General features: G+C 35.9%; 1 protein-coding gene and 1 long non-coding RNA gene across 3 annotated transcripts; both read right to left on the bottom strand.

The window, feature by feature from the left end:
- Positions 1-33: 33 nt before the first annotated feature.
- On the bottom strand, positions 34-1,205 carry LOC132316578 (putative disease resistance protein RGA1). Its single transcript, XM_059815053.1, has 2 exons — positions 903-1,205; positions 34-846 (listed from the first exon to the last, which is right to left on the bottom strand). The coding sequence occupies exons 1-2, from the start codon at positions 1,203-1,205 to the stop codon at positions 37-39; spliced, it is 1,113 nt and encodes a 370-aa protein (XP_059671036.1). The 3' UTR covers positions 34-36.
- Positions 1,206-1,784: 579 nt separating this feature from the next.
- Positions 1,785-16,532, bottom strand: LOC132267044 (uncharacterized). Of its 2 annotated transcripts, XR_009468830.1 has the most exons (6): positions 12,835-16,532; positions 12,646-12,704; positions 12,255-12,313; positions 11,775-11,981; positions 6,825-7,125; positions 1,785-2,205 (listed from the first exon to the last, which is right to left on the bottom strand). It is a non-coding gene; the product is annotated as an uncharacterized LOC132267044 (long non-coding RNA). The 2 variants fall into 2 exon arrangements; XR_009468831.1 differs by lacking the exon at positions 6,825-7,125 and having other exon boundaries at positions 12,835-16,530.
- Between the last annotated feature and the right edge of the window lie 3,762 nt (positions 16,533-20,294).

The raw sequence follows: 20,294 nt of genomic DNA, 5'->3' as shown, positions 1-20,294 counted from the left end.
AGCTATTTTGGGCAAATCGTTATTTTTGAAATACAACTACTCTTCCTCTGTATCTTTAGAGAATAATAAGCTTCCAAGAGCCCTCAAGGCGAGTGGAACTCCACCACACTTCTCTGCGATTTCCTTTCCAATTGCTACTAGATGTGGACTCTCCGGTTCTTCCCCTTGTTTGAATGCCATTTTCTTAAATAAAGACCAGGACTCATTCTCAGACAAGCCTTCTAAAAGATATGGTGGCATTGTGCCTGTAATAGTTGCAACCAGTGTAGTGCGGGTAGTTCTTAAAATTTTACTTCCCCTTGCGCCACCCATCAACAGATTTCTCAATTTCAGCCACCCGTCACGATCTTCATTCCATACATCGTCCAATACAAGCAAATATTTCTTCCCACCAATTTCTTTCCTAAGTTGATCTTGCATCCCATCCATCTGAAGATTTTCAGGTTTCTTACAGGTTGCAGATTCAATGATTTTTCCCATGATGACTTTTACATTGAAAACATCAGAAACACACACCCACATCTTCATTGTAAATTGTTGAGTGACCTTCTCATCATTGTATACTAATTGTGCAAGTGAAGTCTTTCCTAGTCCTCCAATTCCAACTATTGGAAGGATCGAAACATTTTCTTGAAAGCTGAGGCCATTGTCTAACAACAACCTCACAACTGCCGCCTTATCCTCTTCTCTCCCAATAACTTCTTCTGCGCACACAAAAGAGTGAGTCTCTTCCCTCTTATTACTATTATGATTCACAGGTTGCGTCCACACAGACCGTTCAACTAAGTGAAATTTCTTCCTATCTTCGTCAATGACATCTAGTTTTTTTCGATGGCACTGATTTGATCACCCATTTTAAGACTAAAAGCAAGCTGGTTTGAGCTCGAGAAAAAAATGAGTACCTTCTTGGCCCACTTATTATGAGCCATCACTTTGCGAGGCAGAACTTCAGTGGAGAAGTCATCGAGCAAGTCATCAGAGTCGCAAACTACATCGTCGAGCTTTTCGAGCCAGTCTGCAATCTCATGGTTGGTGACTTGCTGCTGCTCCGCGTCAAGAATGACAGCTCTGATGGTTGAGACAGTGCCTCTCAGTTTGTGAAGCTCTTCGGCAATCCCCCAAGCAAGACCCATCTCTTGGAGAGCTGCTGAACCCAACTTGTTCAACATTTCGGTTGCCATCTTGTACAGAATCGTCTCCGCCATTTTTGAATGAGAGTTTGTGAGAGTGAAAGATCAGAGAAAACTCAGGTACTGAATGAATGAAGATTGAAGACTTCAGTTATGCTCTCTCCAAAGTCTTCTGATCATCTACAAATCCATAATAAACAAATAATTTTGTTAGATACAAGCTAGAAAGGAAAACTCAACTGTTTATTTTATATTATTTTGTTAATGTGCATGAATCGGTTTGGTAGATAAAAGTTGGAAAGAAAAAGGTATTATCCAATTATCGAGAAGTCACATGCAAGCACGTGATTGCATCTTGTTATTGTTCCAGACACATGGGTTCACTTGTTTCTTGGGCCAACACCTACCCAGGATTCACTATCATCTAGAAATCGGTCAACTTACAAGGCGGGGAGCTTGTGACAGATTCATCCAATTGAACCCACACTCGAAAGAGAAGGCAAGAAGATATAGGTGAAGCAAATCACATTTCCTATTTCACCAATTTGACCAAAATATTTGAGACCTGTTTTGTTTTTACCACGAGCACATACTTACTGCACATAAGTATCTCACACGCAAACCATCATTAATTTGCAAAACCACACAACAAAATTTCATAACCACCAAAAGCTTCATTCATAGTATTCAAATTCAAAGTAAATTTTACATCCAAATTCGTCATGTATTAATACACCCACATTAATTGAAATAAGAGGTTCCCATCCTTTTCACATAACATTGCTCCATCCAGGTTCCCATCCAACAACTCAAGACTACGGATAAAAGAGGTTTTCTTATCTCACTCAGGACTATGGCTAAATTTGATCTTTTTCCTTTGTGCCAGTACAATCTGAGTCGAGCGTGAGCAAGTAACCTAGCAGCAAGTAGGCTAGAAGTAAGGAGAGGGCAGCTAGAACAATTGAAAGGATGGGCGCAAAGGGCTCTTCCATCCACCAAGCTTGAGAGCATCTTGTAGGCCTTCTTAATTAGTTCTGCAACCAGCAATCCTCTGAGAGGAAATAAACAGATACACCTACAATAAGAAAGAATTGTTGATTAATTCCAAGGAACAATTACACTTCTCAAAATAAACAGAAGTGGTGTTATAATCTTGTGTGTCACTAGCAGGAACCGTATAACCAGGCGGTTGGTCCTTGTAAACTTCCTCTTGTGGGTTTCCATGTAGAAAGACATTCTTTATATCAAGTTGATAAAAAGGCCAGAACAACAAACTGCAACAAGCAGGAGGACCGAAACTGAGTTGAGTTGGGAAACTGAGTTGAGGTGGGCCACAGGAGAAAAAGTGTCACAACCCACCCCACACCGTGTAGATATTGTTTGCTTTGCACACTCTTTTCTCAGTGCTTACAGTTTTGCTCAAAACGCATCTACATGGTTAAGGGGTGTCCACACATATAAGTGACGCAGGACAAGTAATAACTTATAGTAACTAGAAAGATAGAAAGGGATGAGGATGAGAAGATAAGATGAGGCTAGACGAAGGAGAGAAGACGGACGAATAGGGATGAGAATCAAATTGAAGGAGATAGGATAGATAGACGAAGGGTTTAAGAACAACAAGAACAAAGGAGAAGAGACACAAAGGGAGTTCGCAAACTCAACGATAATATTCAATTTCTCAACAGTGAGTTCTCAACTTACAAAGGAGCCTTTAAATAGGCAAATTATTAAGCAAACCCTAACCAAACATAAAAATACCAAAATAATCCTAAAATTCGAACATGATCAAATATAACAATAAGCATAAATAAAACACTAAATTACTAAAAAGTAAAATCCCCAATTTTATTTCTCTTTCCCTCTTCTCCAAAAGTAGTGTTGGAACACATGTAGCTCATGTGTGCGAATCACACCCCGTTCCCCACCAATTCTCCTCAGCTGAGAAGAACTCTTCTTCAAAGAGTTAAACGGAAAGTATTGCTTGAAATAGCTCGTATCAACATGGCAAGACTCAACTGTAATCCATGAAACGTCTAAAACTGGATAATACATCCATTGTGACTCACTCTGACCATCGATAATACCCTTAATCCAGTTCAAATGTGATAGCTGACATGATGGGAGGACAAATGTTGATGCCGAAGAAAATGCAATTCCACCTGTAGAAGCACAAGCTAACACCACCAGAGGCTCAAAGGTACCTCGGTTAGGCATCAAATACTTCACTTAAAAAATTGGACTAATACTATTATCCGATGTCAAGTCAAATAAATATGCATAAGGTCTATAATTGGGAGTGATGTGGAGATATCGATTGATTTGGGCTTGCAAAGTCTCAAAGGAGCTATAAGGTTGTGGTGATGCACAAATAAAAATGTAATCTCCATTAATGAACTTCTGATTCCTAATATGAGCACATGCAATAAATTCATAATTTTTATTACTCAAAATAATTTGTCGTCTTATATTGGCATGAAACTCATGGACATACTCAATTGGACTTGATACTTTACTCGGACTTGGATCTTTTGCTCTGATACCAATTGAAGCAGGACAAGTAATAACTTATAATAACTAGAAGGAAAGAAGGGGATGAGGATGAGAAGATAAGATGAGGCTAGACGAAGGAAGAGAGAAAACAGACGAATAAGGATGAGAATCAGATTGAAGGAGGTAGGATAGATCGACGGAGGGATTAAGAACAACAAGAACAAGGGAGGAGAGACACAAAGGGAGTTTGCAAACTCAACGATAATATTCAATTTCTCAAAACTAAGTTCTCTACTTACAAAGGAGCCTTTAAATAGGCAAATTATTAAGCAAACCCTAACCAAACATAAAAATACCAAAATAACCCTAAAATTCAAACATGATCAAATATAACAATAAGCATAAATAAAACCCTAAATTATTAAAATTCCCAATTTTATTTCTCTTTCCGTCTTCTCTAAAAGTAGCGTTGGAACACGTGCAACTCATGTGTGTGAATAACACCCCGTTCCTCATCAGTAAGTGTCATCAAACCTCTCTCCCCAGGCGATGTGGGACCCAGCGTCCTCGCTAGTGTGACCCTCGTGGGCTTGTGCACACTCCCCACATTTCCGGTTAGGGATTGATTCTAATACCATTGTCACGACTCGCCTCACACCGTGTAGATATTGTCCGCATTGCACTTTCTCCTCTTGGTGCTCACGGTTTTGCTCAAAACGCGTCTACATGGACCTCTCCCCCAAGCGATATGGGACGTCACAAAAAGTCTCTAGGTAGTCAACCCTATTGTGTATTCTTTGGCAACTAACTGTGCCTCAAAGCGCTTAACGGAAACATCAAGAAGATATTTAATGGTATAAACCCACTGACAACCAACAGTCTGTTTCCAGGTGGAAGAACAATAAGCTTCCAAGTTTGATTCTTGTCAAGGGCACTCATTTCCTCATCCATAACGTGTTTCCATCCAAACAAAGATAAAGCTTGCTGATAGAGAAAGGGACTAAAATAAAGGACAACATAGAAGCAAAAGATTGCGAGGCAGAAACATGATGAGCAAATGACACAAAATTAGCAATAGAATGTTGAGTCAACAACGTTTACCTTGACACAATGCAACGGGTAAGTTATTTGAAGTGGATGGAGAAAGATGAAATTATGGTGGAGAAGATGTCATGTCCGAACCATAAGAAACATTGGGTCGAGAGCTAGATCACCGATAAACTTGCAAAGGAGGATTCGAAGGTGGAGCTACTGGCATCGTAGGGGTCAAATTAGAAGGTGGAGCCAATGGCATTCGAAGGGTAGGAGAAGATAAGGAAAGCTTCCTCTCACGAACAAAGATGTGATCAGGTACAAACTCTAATGAGATGACGAAAAGAAAGCAATGGACTTAAAAAAAAAAGGTAGCAACGACACTAACATTTTTAACTCAAAACTCTCATTTTCTTTCAAAGTTTCTAACTTTATACATTAAAACACTCTCATGACTTCAAAGTTTCTAGATTGTAACAATAGTACCCATTTGAGTGTGAGAATCTCCAAGAAAAACACATTTACGAGCACATGGAGACAATTTGTCCTGACCAGGATCTAAGATATGAGCAAAGGTTACAGAGTCAAAAACACAAGGAGTGAGCTGAAAAGGAGAGACGCCAGGATAGAAAAGAGAAAAGGGAGTCTAGTTATTTACAACAGCAGAGGACATATGGTTAAAGAGATAGCATGGACTAAGAACTGCATCAGCCCAAAAATGTTTTGGCACTTGCATATTGAATAACAAGGTACAAGCAACATCCAACAGATAACGATGCTTTTGTTCAACAACACCATTCTTCTGTAGAGAAGTGTGAGCACAACTAGTCTGATGAATAATACCACAATAAAACAAGAGAAATTCATGTCAGACTGTGGATACTCCAACGCATCAGATCTAAGAAACTTAATACGTTTACGAAATTGACTAAGAATTTCATTATAAAATTTAGTAATAATACAAGGTAACTCAAATTTCTCTTTCATCAAGAATAGCCATATCATTCAAGAATAATCATCAACAAAGATAACAAAATATCGAAATCCATTCAAACTAATAGTTCGAGAAGGATCCCATATATCTTTGTGGGACTAAATCAAAGGACTCGGTTTGACAACTCTAAGTACGACTTAGGAAGGAACTACGATGATGCTTGTCTAATTGACAAACTTCACACTCTAAAACAGGCACACGACTCAATGTAGAAATAACTAACGGCAACTTTGCCAAAGATGGGTGACCTAAACGAAAATGCCACTGAAGAAGAGAGACGTAGCACTTAAATCTGATGACAAGAGATAGTTGTTAAAGGCTCAAGGTGCACTAAGGCACCAAAGGCCTTCCGGAGCCTAAGCGCAAGGTGCAGTATAAGGCATGAGACTGATCGAAGTAAGGCGTGTGTATATAATAATACATATTTAAATATATATTATTATATATATTCATAATTAGGCAGTAATTGTAGTTAATGTAAGTAGTGAACCATAAATTTATGAATTTTGTCAAATATTTCATAGGGTTAAACAATACGATATATGATATAGAACCTTTTAATTTAGTAGTCATTAAGTAAAAAACAAAATGTATTAATAAATGATTTTAAAATACAAGGCACGCCTTTTTTGAGCCTGGAGCCTACTAAAAAGCGTGAGTTGAGAGCTTCGTGTGAGCCTGATTGAAGGGGTATGCCTGTAGTAGGTTGAGACGCTTTAGCCGAGCCTTGACGAGCCTGGAGCTTTTTTGGAGCCTAGGCGTGCCTATAACAACTTAGACTCAATTTGAGGTTTACCAATATCCAAGTAATATAACTCGTCCTACTCGTGTCCTGAACCTATCATTTTTTTTTGTACTAAGGTCCTAAAGAACACATGTAGTGGGGCAAAATGTTATGAAACAGTGTAATTCTCTAGTTAATAGACTTGAGAAATCAAATTAAAATGAAAATTAAGAACATAGAGACTAAAAGATTATGATAATGAATCGGTAGGGTGAAGGACACCTTTTCCAAGAACAGGCCAAGAGGAACCATCCGCTAAAACAATGTGATTCTTAATCAGTTTCAAATCAGAAAAAAATAGATAATGTACCAGACGTGTGAGCTAGCTCCAAAGTCAATGACTCATGACAAAGAAGATTGAATAGGTGTAAGTAGAAGAAAGAGTACTTACACAATTTCTAAATAAGCACTCTAAGTTGAGTAATGAGTGCATCTTGAGAATCAGAAATGGAAGCTATATGTCTAGAACTGATACGATCGACAGCCTGAAGTACAACATTTGGCTTGCCACAATTTTCCCAACAAGAAGGTTTAGTATGATTTGAACCAACACAATGCTTACACTTCTTATCACCACGTCCACTAGGACAGCCACCATCATGGGAACTACCACAAAAACCACGGCCGCCATGGCCACAACAAGAACCATCCCGAAAATAAGGTTGTGGTATATACTCAGCCATGTGGAAAAGCTGGACCAGAAAAGGAAAGAACAAAAACAATTATCAACAAATGTCCAATAAGGCAAAACAAATGTGAAACCATATTGAAAGCTTACAGCCTTAGCAAGAAATACACAACCAAATACAAATTAGACCAACAGTGAAGTCAAATAATTTGTTCTAGATTCAATAATCAACAATTAAAGTCTTTCCCATTCCAAATAAATCATATAGGATGAATCTGCACATGAACAGTAGCAGTGCTGAAAAACAACCAAACAGTGCTTAGCAATATCCAAACAGTAGCAAAAGTGTCAAACAATGCTGAACAGTTCCAAACAGTGTTGAATAGTAGCAAACAGTATTGAACAATAGCAAAACGTAATTCCAATGCTGAAACACCCAGTCCCAGCCCAGAAAATGGCTAAAAACCTATGCAAGTCTCTGAATCTTGCTACCAAACCCAAGACAATGATATCCAAATCGCATTCCCGTGTTGGATTGAACAAAAAAACAGCCTAAAATCCCAGAACAACAAATCGAAACAAAATGGGCTGAAAATGCAGTAAATGTTTTGAAATGCATGTTAACATAGATCAAAATCAAATCCATGGCTTGAATCAACATAACAGACATATGTAACTGTTAGAATCATAAGAGTACTCAATAAATGAATGTTTGTCATATAACCTAATAAGACCATGCATTGGATAGCCTTCTTAACAACCGTGGGATCATTTTGAGGAACATAATTTTGTTACAAATGGGACTGGGTTTGACTGACATAATGAAAGTGGTGGAACTATGTTCTAGCTCTATTTCAACAGTCCAGGCCCAATCCTATCTTGATTAAACCTTAAATTGTAATAAAGCAAATACTAATAAATAAGAACTTGCATGAGGAAAATTCTACATATGGGCCCATGTCATTTTTTCAGGTGCTTCACAGACCATATGCATAATGGTGGTTTCATGGGTGTTACAATCCAAACCTTTAAATTGATCAAGGATTTCTTCTAACTACATAGAACAGTGCTTGCCTTCAATCATATAAGAAGATTCTTTCTTTTAACATTAAACTGACAAAGCATCCATTAAAAAGAAAAGAAAATAAATCACACTTTATAAACTTATTTCTACTGGGATCAAAACTGATCTAAGATATTTAGGAGGGGAAAAAAAAAACTGATCTAAGATTCTTTAACCCCTTTTTAAGTACATGTTGTTTAGAGGCAACTGGCAAGTAGATACACAAACAAATATTAAAACAAAAAAAAAAAATCATCTAATTCTATCCCATTGAAAACTAAACACTACATAGAAAAGGATTAATTCTTAAAACAATTAGCTTCACAGACCATATGCATAATAGTGGTTTCATGGGTGTTACACTCCAAACCTTAAAATTGATCGAGGATTTCTTCTAACTACATAGAACAGTGCTTGCCTTCAATCATATAAGAAGATTCTTTCTTTTAACATTAAACTGACAAGCATCCATTAAAAAGAAAAGAAACTAAATCACACTTTATAAACTTATTTCTACTGGGATCAAAACTGATCTAAGATATTTAGGAGGGGGGCGGCCGGGGGGGGGGAACTGATCTAAGATTCTTTAACCCCTTTTTAAGTACATGTTGTTTAGAGGCAACTAGCAAGTAGACACATACACAAACAAATATTAAAAAAAAAAAAAAAAAAAAATCATCTAATTCTATCCCATTGAAAATGAAACACTACATATAAAAGGATTAATTCTTAAAACAATTAGCTGGAAAGATCTATCACTTAGCGCGCACACACTATTAAACTTCTTTCATCAAACTCAATCCAACAATGATAATACTTCATCCACCCTCACCACACTAAAAATTCGAAGAAAATTTAAATCAAAGCAAAGCGATTAAGAATGAGCCTATTGCTCAAGGAAAAATCTTACATTCATCTGATACAATCATAAGCAAGTGCAGAAGGAACCAATTCAGACTATAACAAAGCAGGCATAGCAAATAAACCTCGGAATTAAGATAAATTGCTGCCAAACATAGTTGTAGACAACATCTACAAATGCCAATTTAAATAGCACATTAGCATAGGTAAACATTAAAGAAATAACCAACTCCCAGATATAACATGGCAGCAAAACGAAATGCATTCAATAGGCAAACTGCAAAGTCTTTGAAACCCAAGATTCAACAGCAATAAGATAAGCACGTACTAAATTTCAAAGCTAGAATCCACCAATTTACCAATATTCATGCAATGACTCAAATAAAGAAAAATGGTTGACACCACACCCTAGATGTTTGTCCTATTATCAATAGTTTCAAAAAAAAAAAAAAAATTAATTAATTAAAAGCTCAAAACAAGAAACTTTGAGCATATTCCTCAAGAATAAGAACATGAACATACATGGACCAGGACCTAAATCCAGCTAATTAACTAGGCAACATAAATTTTAACTCGTCAAAAATAACTTGCATTCATCTCATACATATAAGCCAAAAATATCATATCTCACATGTGAATATAACAAACTAGAAATTCTGCTGGTACTTCAGAGAACATAGACAAAACTTATCGAACATGCACATTGCAGATCGGAACATAGAAGCGAGGCTGTACCTCCAAAGCACTTTTGCGTTTAGATGTGTTATTGTGTTTGGTTACTATTAAAAGCACTTTTTATTGATTACCAATTTTAGCTCAGTAGAGCTTTTGATTGAAGCTAAAATTTCCAACTTTGAAAACTGCATTTTAAGTAGAGGTTGCAAATTTTAGGCAACTGTTTTTCATTATACGATTTTATCCCCTTTATTTTTTATAAAGACAATTTCATCCCGTCTTTTATAAAGTCATGCTATTATCAAATATAGTAACACTCTGTTAAAGGGCATTATTGTAAAATTAGTAATAGAAGTGCTTTAACCAATATTGTTACCAAACAAATTAAAAAGCATTTAAATAGTGAAAAGTACTTTATATGATGTATCACCAAACACCTAACATGCTTCTTACTAACAGCAATTTATGACAGCTCTACTAATAAAAGTGCTTTTTTCATTTTAACAGCAACGCCAAACAGGCATTTTATTGGTTCTCCATATACAATTTCTTTTTTTTTCTTTTTTTCTTTTTTTTTTTTTTTTTTTTTTTTAAAGTAAAAATATATTAGAAAAACGTTCAAAAGGGGAACGCGTCCCTAATACAAGAAAAAAGGTCTAAGGACCAATAGAATCCAAGAGATCAAAGAAATCATCAATCGAGGAGCATGTACTTCCTCTTACATGACAGAACAAAGAACGAAGAATATGAAATTTTAAATTAGCTAAAGACGATTCTTTTCCTTCAAAGGATCTGTTATTCCTCTCACGCCACAAACACCACCAGAAACAATGTGGAACAATCTTCCAATAATCGCGAGCTTGTTCTTTGACAGGACACCTTTTCCAAGTGTTAATCAATTGAGAGGAGTGTTTAGGCATTACCCAAAAAACACCAAACATGCTAAAAATAAAACTCCATATACATTGTAAAAGGATAATCTGTTACCACGATCTTTGCACTTGATCTAGATATGATCACTGGCAATGATGGAGACCATGAATTCTGACAAAAAGAAAGATGAGATTTCGACAAAGAAAGAGATCATTACCACTAGAGATAGAGACCAGAATTTTTGCAGAGAAGATGACTGTAGGAAAAGCTCAAGGTCATATTTCATGTTTTCGGTCTGTTGGATGCTACTGCTAGTCTCTTGGTTTGGGCATATCAGAAAGTAGGGGGATTGGTTAAAAATAAGTCAAGTGAAAAATGAAGGGTATTTAAGACGAACAACAAAAAAGATAAAAGCTAATCCTCCCCAGAAGGTGGGGGGACTAGCTTTTCACATTTTACAGATCCTGCACTCCAAAAAATGTAGAAAATGAAAAGATGATTAATTGATGAGTTTATATATTTGGATGAACTAGAATGAGAAGCCTAATTCCATAAGATAAGCCTAAACTAAGTATGAAATTTGATCAAGATGACCATACTTGTGAAATTGTGAATGTGTAATAGCAACCAAACCTGGTTCATTTCAAACCTGAATTTTTTTTAGCAAATAGAATAAAAGGCATCAAAGCAGCTCAACTAAGTTTATGACCCAGCAAAGCAATTAAATCAAGGCACTTGCAATGGGAATTGGGTCACTATCGAGGTTCTGAAAAGATCATATATATCAAGGCAGCACATGAAGTAACGTCAACAATGTAAAACACTTAAGCTAGGGTTGGGTGCACCATTGTTCAGAAGCTTTTACTAGCCTCATCTGGTCTACTGGTAATAACAATAAAATGTATATATATGCTCTATCTATGGGTTTCTGACTAATATATCTGTTTTAAATATTTACATAAAACAGATTACATCAAAGTAAGTTTGCTGGCCTTTGGAAGAATCTCTCACCACTCCCCAATCTACTCTAGAATGAAAAGGCTAAAGACAGAAGCCCTATGTCACACAAACACAGACACCACGTTTATGCATACCTTTATGTTGACGAAGGGAACAACTATAAACATCACATAACAAGCTCAGAACTTTAAATAGTAAAGGAAATCAGAGGTCGACGATCCTTTATTCTATGACATTCACAAAAAGGAAAAAAGAAATAGCAACTGAAATTTAAATCTAACCTTCTGAAGTAGATAGATAGGAAGAGTCTTAGATTTGTCGGTGGAGAGGATGAGATTCTCTCTTTCTATCTGCATATGCCTGCCAATACATAGCTCCTTTGGTTCTCACCAATGGAAAGATCTTGGGGTATCTTCCGTTTCTTTCTTTCAATTTATTACTTCTCTCTTATCTCTCTCTCTATGAATGTTGCCGATCAAATGAAGAAACTGGAATGATAAGAAGGATGTAAGTCTGAATAACTAACTAAATTTAAATTAATATTTGTTTTAGAAATCATTATACTACGTAAGAGAGAAAAAAAGAGAATTGTTGCATGATGATATTATCATGATATTTATGGTTATTTCATTTCCATGTCTAAAGAAATAGCAAATGGCACAAGGAGGCCCTTCATCAAAAGTTAAAAATAAATAGGAAGAAGGAATTTTAGTGAATATTCACAGCACAAAGTCCAAAAACAGAACGCAGTATAATCATACCCATTGATGATTCATCCAAGCTACTCCAAAACACATGCAGAAACTGATTCAACATTTCCCTAAAAGATGAGAAGAAAAATCAAATAATTAAGGAAGACAATTTTAATAGTACCAACTGAGAAGAACAGTCTCCATAAAAGGAAATTACAAAAAGACAAGTAATTTGAACCATTATTAATGGTGCAGACAGAAAGGTTCACTAGAATGGCTTGGTTTGCTCATCAGTGAACGACTTGCTTTTCTCATCCAATGACCAAGAGAGTGATCAATCATGTCATCACCTTGTTATATATACAATAATTCTGGAAGGTGTTTATGTAATATATTCACATAATTCTATGAAGAAACAGATTCAATGAGAATTAGATAAACAAAGCATGAGGATAATTACCTGCTGCTTATTGGTGATAGTTGCAGTATGAGTTGTGAATATATTTTATCCACTGAGTACTGTGTGCAGAAAACAAAGGGAGCATCAAAAGATCAATTGAAATTTGACAAAGAAAGCAACAATGAACAAGATGAGAAACAGCAAGATTGGATTTTAAGGTTATTGAAGAACTCAAATTAGAAAGTATACCTTCAATATCGGCATAATTAAGACACGTGGACATCTGGAATGAGAGAACTCTACCGCCTTATGGCCTCAATGATGTAACAGTTCAGGACAACAGCTAATACGCAGTTCTTGTAACGTAGTGAGTTGAGCATGTCACACCTTCAGGCAGTGATGTTAATGAAAAGCATTTGGAAATGACAACTTTTTGAAGTGATGTGAGGTTGCATATCCACTCTGGTAAACACTTCAAATCACATCAACCAATCTCTAGGTACTGTAAGGTGGTAAAATGTTGAAGCCCTCTGAGAAGAGAGACCAACTTTTGAATTGAACTTGATTGTGAGAGAAGATGGGTTCCTAAGGACTTGAAATTGCGTGCCATCATCATCACTTGACAAATCATAGCAACCCAAGGGCTGCAGCTTCTTGAGGGCAGTGAGATGTTGCATACATCTTGACAGAGAAATTAGGCTACTACAACCAAAAATTTTAGGATACTGGAGAGAAGTGAGGTTTTGAAATGGTTCCTCCAGGAGAGTAACCAGATCCTCAATGTCCTCAATGCACAGAATCTTTAATTTAGAAAAAGGAACAAATGAAGTAGGTGATGAGGACAGTGTTTTTACTGTTGTTATCATAGGGATTGTTGTGGTTGACATCATCATTAGCTGATTAAGTAGCTTCCCAATGACCCATCTGAGTTTGAGTTCTTCAACATGGGGACTTACGGGCATTGATGTCAGCTCCTCACAAACATTGATGATTAATGTAGATAGACGAGGAAATGATGGCAGCATCGGCAGTGAAAAAAGATGTTGCTGCTGCTGGTCTGCCACTGTTGTCATAGTTGTTGGTTCTCACCATCCCTTCAGACTAGGCAATTGACAGAGTTCAAGCTACTTCAGGGATGGGAAGAATGTTTCGCTTGATGAATAGGAAAAAGAACAGAGGGACATGTCAACACCACCACTGCTGCTGGCGCCATTGTCTATGTACCCCAGGAAAGACAAGAAAATAAGTTGAAGAACTTGGAGAGAATGAAGCTGGCCAAACTGTGGAAGATATTTGCACATGTGACAATTTCAAAGCAGTTTGACAAGATTTGGGAGGGATAAACCAATGTGAACCGTCATCCAACTTGGACACTTTACACCATGGTACTCACCAATAAACAGCCTTTTCAGATTTGGGTTTGGCTGGATACCTTCAAACACTAACTCGCAATCCTAACTGTACTCATTGAAAGCATAGCTATTTAGATCGCTGCCATCAGACCAATATAATTGTAATGAGACGAGGTAGACTATCCCCTTCAGGTAGTTTTCTTCTTGAGTTAGTTCTGTTGTTGCACATTTTAAACCCTCTGGTCCCAAAGAGAAAATCTGTAATCTTCCCCTTAGATTGTTTAGGCCTTTAAGTTCACTCAACCCTACATTGACCAGAAATATACCATCAGGTTCTGAACCCAGTTCGAGCACTGTTAAAGTCCGAAGAGAAGTCAATTCACCCAGTCCACATGGCATACAAGTCAAATCATTACATCCATCAAGCTCAAGATGCCTAAGGCTGACCATGTCTCTTATTTCCCTTGGCAATTCTATGAGCTGACTACAACGATTGAGTTTTAGTGTCTGCAAATTTTGCAACTTGGTAATGGAACTTGACAAAGTCTTGATTTCAATATTTTTAGAAAGATCGAGATACCTTAATTGTTTTGGTTTACTTATGCAACTCGGTAAAGTCGTGATCCCAAAGTGATGCAAATCTAGCATACGTAACATTTTAGAAATTGGTGATCTTATTAACGTTGGAACTGAGACGTGTAGATTCTTAAGTCAACCTTGAGAAGGCAAAAAGAATATCCTTTTTTTTTAATAAGTAATAATTCATTAAAAAAGCGTTCAAAAGGGGAACGCATCCCATGTACAAAAACAAAACAGGAACCTATGGACCCAATGGGTCCAAGAAATCGACAACATCATCAGAAGGAAGAGTAGTGTATCCCCTTCACCCAACTGAAAAATGGAGCAAATGATATGAAGTTTCAAAGTCGCCGTAGACACCTCCTTTCCTTCACAAAATCTGTTATTCCTCTCTCTCCATATGCACCACCATACGCAATGTGGAACGGTCCTCCAACAATCGCAAGCATGACCCCCCACATAGCATCCCCTCCACGCTTTAATCATGCCCCTTGTGGACGGGGCATCACCAGAGAAATGTCGAATAATCCGAAGATAAGATTCTAGCAATCGTGCACCACAGGGCAATGTAAGAGTAGATGATCTGGCAAAAAGAATATCCTTAGTTTGTTAGCCTTAAGCAATGGGATTGGAATCTCAAATGACGAATATCTAGGGACGTCACATGAGCAATCCACAAACAGATCAACTCTTGTTTATCAATTATGTGATCTTTTGGGTATAAGGAACAAACTTTAAAGCATGGCTATAGATAAGAGGTAAGGTAATCTAACTCAACTTTAGTATCGGAATAATAACATTCTCCTCCTGAGCTATTTTTGGCAAATCGTCATTTTTGAAATCCAACCACTCTTGCTCCGTATCTTTAGAGAATAACAAGCTTCCAAGAGCCCTTTAAGACAACAGGAACTCCAGCACACTTCCCTACAATTTCCTTCCCAATTGCTACTAGATGTGGACTCTCTGGTTCTTCCCCTTGTTTGAATACCAATAAAGGCCAGGACTCATTCTCCGACAAGCTGTTTAAAAGATATGGTGTCATTGTGCCTATAATACTTGCAACCAGTCTAGTGTGGGTAGTTACTAAAATCTTACTTCCTCTTGAACCACCATTTCTCAAATTCAGCCATACTTGCAACTAGTCTAGCGTGGGTAGTTACTAAAATCTTACTTCCTTTTGAACCACCCATCAACAGATTTCTCAAATTTAGTCCCTCGTCACGATCTTCATTCCATGCATCATCCAAAACAAGCAAATATTTTTTCAACCTTGCAGATTGAATGATTTTTCCTCCAACCACTTTCGGTTCTTCCCCTTCATGGTAGAATATTGAGTGACTTTCTCATCATTGTATACTAGTTGGGCAAGTTGCAACATTTCCTATTCCTCCAATACCAACAATCAAAACAATCCAAACATTTTCTTGAAAATTGAGGACATTTTCTAACAAAACCCTCAAAATTGCCATCTTATCATTTTCTCTCCCAATAACTTCTTCTAAGTGAAATTTATTCCTATATTCGCCAACTACATCTAGTTTTTTCCGAATGACACTGATTTGATGACCCAATTTAGAACTAAAACCAATCTGATTTGAGCTGGAGAAAAAAATGCGTACCATCTTGGGCCATTGATTCTGACCCATCATCACTTTGCGGCAAAGAACATCGATGGAGAAGTCATGGAGCAAGCCGTCTGCGATCTCGTGGTTGGTCAATTGTTGCTCCTCCGCGTCAAGAATGAAGGCACTGATGGTTGAAACAATGGCTCTCAGTTTGTGAGGTTCATCGTCGACACCCCAAGCAAGATCCATCTCGCGGAGAGCCGCTGAACCCAACTTGTTGAAGATTTCGGTTGTGATGTTGTTGTACAGAATCGTCTCTGCCATTTTTGAGTGAGATAGTTTGACAAGTGGAAGATGACTGAAAATATGAAGACTTTTAGTTATACTCTTTTGACCACCTACCAATCCAAACTAAATAATTTTAGGGTTAAGTACAGTGTTGCCACTGTTGTTTTTTTTTTTATTTTTTAGGATAATGAAAGTTTTTAAAAAGTTAACAGAGACATTCCGCAGCCTGGTATAACACATCCCGCCTATGGGTTTTGTCCCTACCTCTTGTGCGGGATATGGGGGGTTTGTTTTTCATCGGCAGTCTTGTAGATGCAGTTTTGGAGCAATTGATTTGACGATGGTCTAACTTGTGAGTCACTTTCGTTACTGCTTTTCTTTCTTGGTGATTTCTGCTGGTGTGTTGTTTCTCAGAAAATCTGTAACCCTTTCTTCAGTTTTATTCTCTTATTTTATGATTTGTTTTTGCTATGTTGGTTGGTGCAGAGGCTTCTACTCCTTCTGAAACTTTTTAAGCTAGGGTTCTCATGGCAGTGGTTGTCTTAGCTTCTTGTTTAATTTCTTTGGAGTTTTTGTTTTGGCTGCTTTTGTGGTTCTTGTTTGTTGTTGTTTGCTTCCTGATTGTTTGTTGCTGTTCTTGTTTAGGCCGGTTGGCTCTTTGTTTGCTCTTTAATTATTTAGTGGACTTTTTAACTTTACAACTTTATGAATTAGACCAATTTAACCTTCATTGAAGTGCTTAGTTAGCGAAAAAAATCTGCACAACCGTGAATAAAAAATTCGTTTGAAATCGAAACAAAGCAAACAAAAATGTTTTGGAAAGTAGACTCGTGAAAGTATAAAAATGAAAGGAAAAAAAATTGGCATGAGCCGATGACTAGAAGACTGTCAAATAAATTAATTAAAGATCTAATTTCAAAGAGTGGAAATTTCCCGACAATAGCTTTTGTTGAGTTTTTATAAAAATATCTATTTGGCCAAAAACTACGAAAATTTTTCAGAGAGTAACCAGATATGGAGAGGAACTTATGGTAAAACTTTCATATCAATCGAATATTACAATAACTTGAAAAAATTAATGAATTTAAACACAATATATTAGTACTATTTTGTGGCTCATATTAAATCAAGGGTAATTCTGATATTTTAATATATCTAATATTTTACAATAAAACTGATTTTAATATTAAGAAACAATTTTCATATTAATGTTTTGTTTGGATGAAAATTCTAACTAAGGTGTCTGTGTCTAAAAATTAGTCAAATTTGCTCAGATGGTGTCATTATACTTTATCCATAACTTTAATAAATTTTACGCAACAACAGCCATGTAAATATATTGGGCCTCCCTTGTATGGCCCTTATTGGGCTTCTTTTTGAATCCTAATTTTTTGGGGTATTTTGGGCCAAAAGGCCCACCATGTAATTACCAACTATGTAAAATGTAAATATGTTAAATTTTTTATTTAAGGATGTTGTTCCGACTCCTTATTGGGCTTCTTTTGTATCCCAGTTTATTTGGGCTGTTTTTGGCCAAAAGGCCCACCATGTAATTACCCACATATTTTCAGTTGCTTAAAATTTCAAAAAAAACAACTGAGTATGTATAATGTAAATATATTAAATTTTTTTATTTAAGGTTGTTGTCACCCTAAACTATTTGCATCCAGCGGAAGTCAAATCGCAAATTTGATACTTAGTGAAGTACCAACGTCAAGTGATTTTTTTGTCACTAAGCCAACCTCTTGGAATTGTATCAGTAACCACTCGGGTTATATCCGTCAATGTTACATCTTATCTAGCATATTATTGTTGTAGAGGGTTGCATGTATGCTTTTTTTCACGTAATCATGTACAAATTTTTAGTTGTATCTAACCATTTGAGCTTATATACGTTCAAAATTTTGTACAATACCATACCAATTAGTCAAACTTTTATACTATGACATTTTGAGCTTTTTTTTTTTAAACCGTAAGATTACTTTAATATGGGCGGCTATGTTATTATGTAATTTTATTACTTTTTGCTCTAAAATTTGCTAATTGACAAGAAAGTTCATGACAATTTTTTTGAGGTCAACCTTATTATAGCATTACCATGATTAAAAATGTGTCATGTCATTTTTTTTGGTTTTATTTTTGTTTTTGTTAATGTGTGGTTTAAAAGAGTTATGGGACCATTTAGGGGTTCTGGATGAGGACGGAAAATGTAATTTGGATAACTTACTTTGATATGTTGGAAACTTTCAAACATGTCAATGTTAATTTTATTTGGTTAATTTGGTTAGAAAGAATACTTATTTGATTTATACTCTTAAATTTGACTTTTTAAAATTTGAGTAGGAAAATTTGAGAAAAAAATTGAGTTGGAGTTTAAAGGGGACGGGAAGGGTAACTTAAAACGGGGAATGGAATTAGGGGTAGACAAATAATCTATAAATACGCGAATTCGATTTGATTCAATTCATGTAGATTGGATCAAATTGTTACATTCACGGATTGGTGGTATATTCAAAAAAATTGAATTCGTAACTCACGAATCGAATCACGGATTGATTTATCAAACTTCGCAACAGTTCTTGTCTCATGACGAGCATAAATGTAACCTTAATATTTCATGGTATGCGACGTTACAGCTAGAGCCCAAGATGGGTTGTAATTTAGGATTAACTTGATTCCATAAGATAGGATTTTGAGTGTATTAAAAAAAATACAGTATTCTTAAAAAAGTGCTAGTATTATAAATTTAGAAATTATTTGATTTAAGAATGATAATTTAGTAATTTCTTTCATTCAAGAGAGTTGACTTATGTTTTCCTAAATTTCTTGACTGAATAAATTATTAAATTTAAGAAGAATAATTTAGTATTTTGGATTAAGAACTATGAGGTCATTCTAGACTGAATAATAGTTTTCAATCAATATGTAATTATTTTACCTAATTCAATCAAAGTAAAAATTAAAATTTTAAAATATATCACTTTATTATTTGTAACTCCAAACTCAACCTAAATGTAGTTTTGCCTTATTTATTTTATTCATGTGCATCTTAAAAAGCTTTTTGCTAGATTTGGAGTGATGTTGGCATCTATGCTACACAGTACACGGAAATTTTTTTCTATCTAAAGCATCCTCATCTAATACTTTTTTTTATTTTAAATGATAAATAATTCCCTAATTTATTTGGTTTAATCTAATTATTAATTAGTTTTAAATTTGTATAATCTAACTTAAATAGTTCAAGTTCCCAATACAAAAACAAATTTAATTCATTAATTTTTTACAAGCAAGACTTTTTTAGTTTGTTGAGTCCTAAATAATTTGACTTATTAGAAAATTAGTAATAGTACTCGCGGAAAGAGAGAATGAGGATACAGTAGAATGCACAGTAATGAAATTTAAGGGGGTGCTTGGAATGGAACTCCCTAAATAGTTTTCTGTTTTGGAAGTTACAAAAAACTATTCTTGAGATTTTTGGTCTGCTTGGAATTATTTTAAGAAAATAGTTTTCCAAAAGTGGAGTTTTAAGAGTAGCACTTTTTAGAAAATAACTTTGAGTTGTTTTTGGTATTTTGGGAGAACATGCGAAGAACTGTTCTCTACTTAAAAAAGAAGCGGTCAGTGCGTTATAACCCTATCGTTTATAACAACCTTTTGCGTGTCCTTATCGAAAATGCAACACCTTTCTCACCTGAAATCACATCTCCCTCCTCTCTACGAGATCTTTCTGCAACGCTGCACTTCTCTCCTTTACGTCTAGACTTCTGCTCAGATTTTTTTGAAGTAAACACAAATCTGTATTCTAATTAAAACACAATACGCACACTCTTTTTTATCTATAGCAAGTTTGTGGTTATGAATTTTGTTTTTTTGAATGAATTTGGTTATTGATTTGATTGGTTGGATGAGTTCGGTTGCAAAATTT

The sequence above is a fragment of the Cornus florida genome, unplaced genomic scaffold (assembly GCF_030987335.1).
Source record: "Cornus florida cultivar Cherokee Brave unplaced genomic scaffold, ASM3098733v1 CherokeeBrave_3.0.0_Hap2_Chr07, whole genome shotgun sequence".
Taxonomy (NCBI): domain Eukaryota; kingdom Viridiplantae; phylum Streptophyta; class Magnoliopsida; order Cornales; family Cornaceae; genus Cornus; species Cornus florida.
This window is presented reverse-complemented; position numbering and strand designations above follow the sequence as displayed.

What these genes read in the sequence shown, in the direction of transcription:
- LOC132316578 (XM_059815053.1), bottom strand. Translation starts at nt 1,205, where the DNA reads ATGGCGGAGACGATTCTGTACAAGATGGCAACCGAAATGTTGAACAAG. An exon ending in ATAATAAGTGGGCCAAGAAG is followed by an intron (nt 847 to 902) that starts GTACTCATTTTT and finishes TAAAATGGGTGA; the next exon opens with TCAAATCAGTGCCATCGAAA.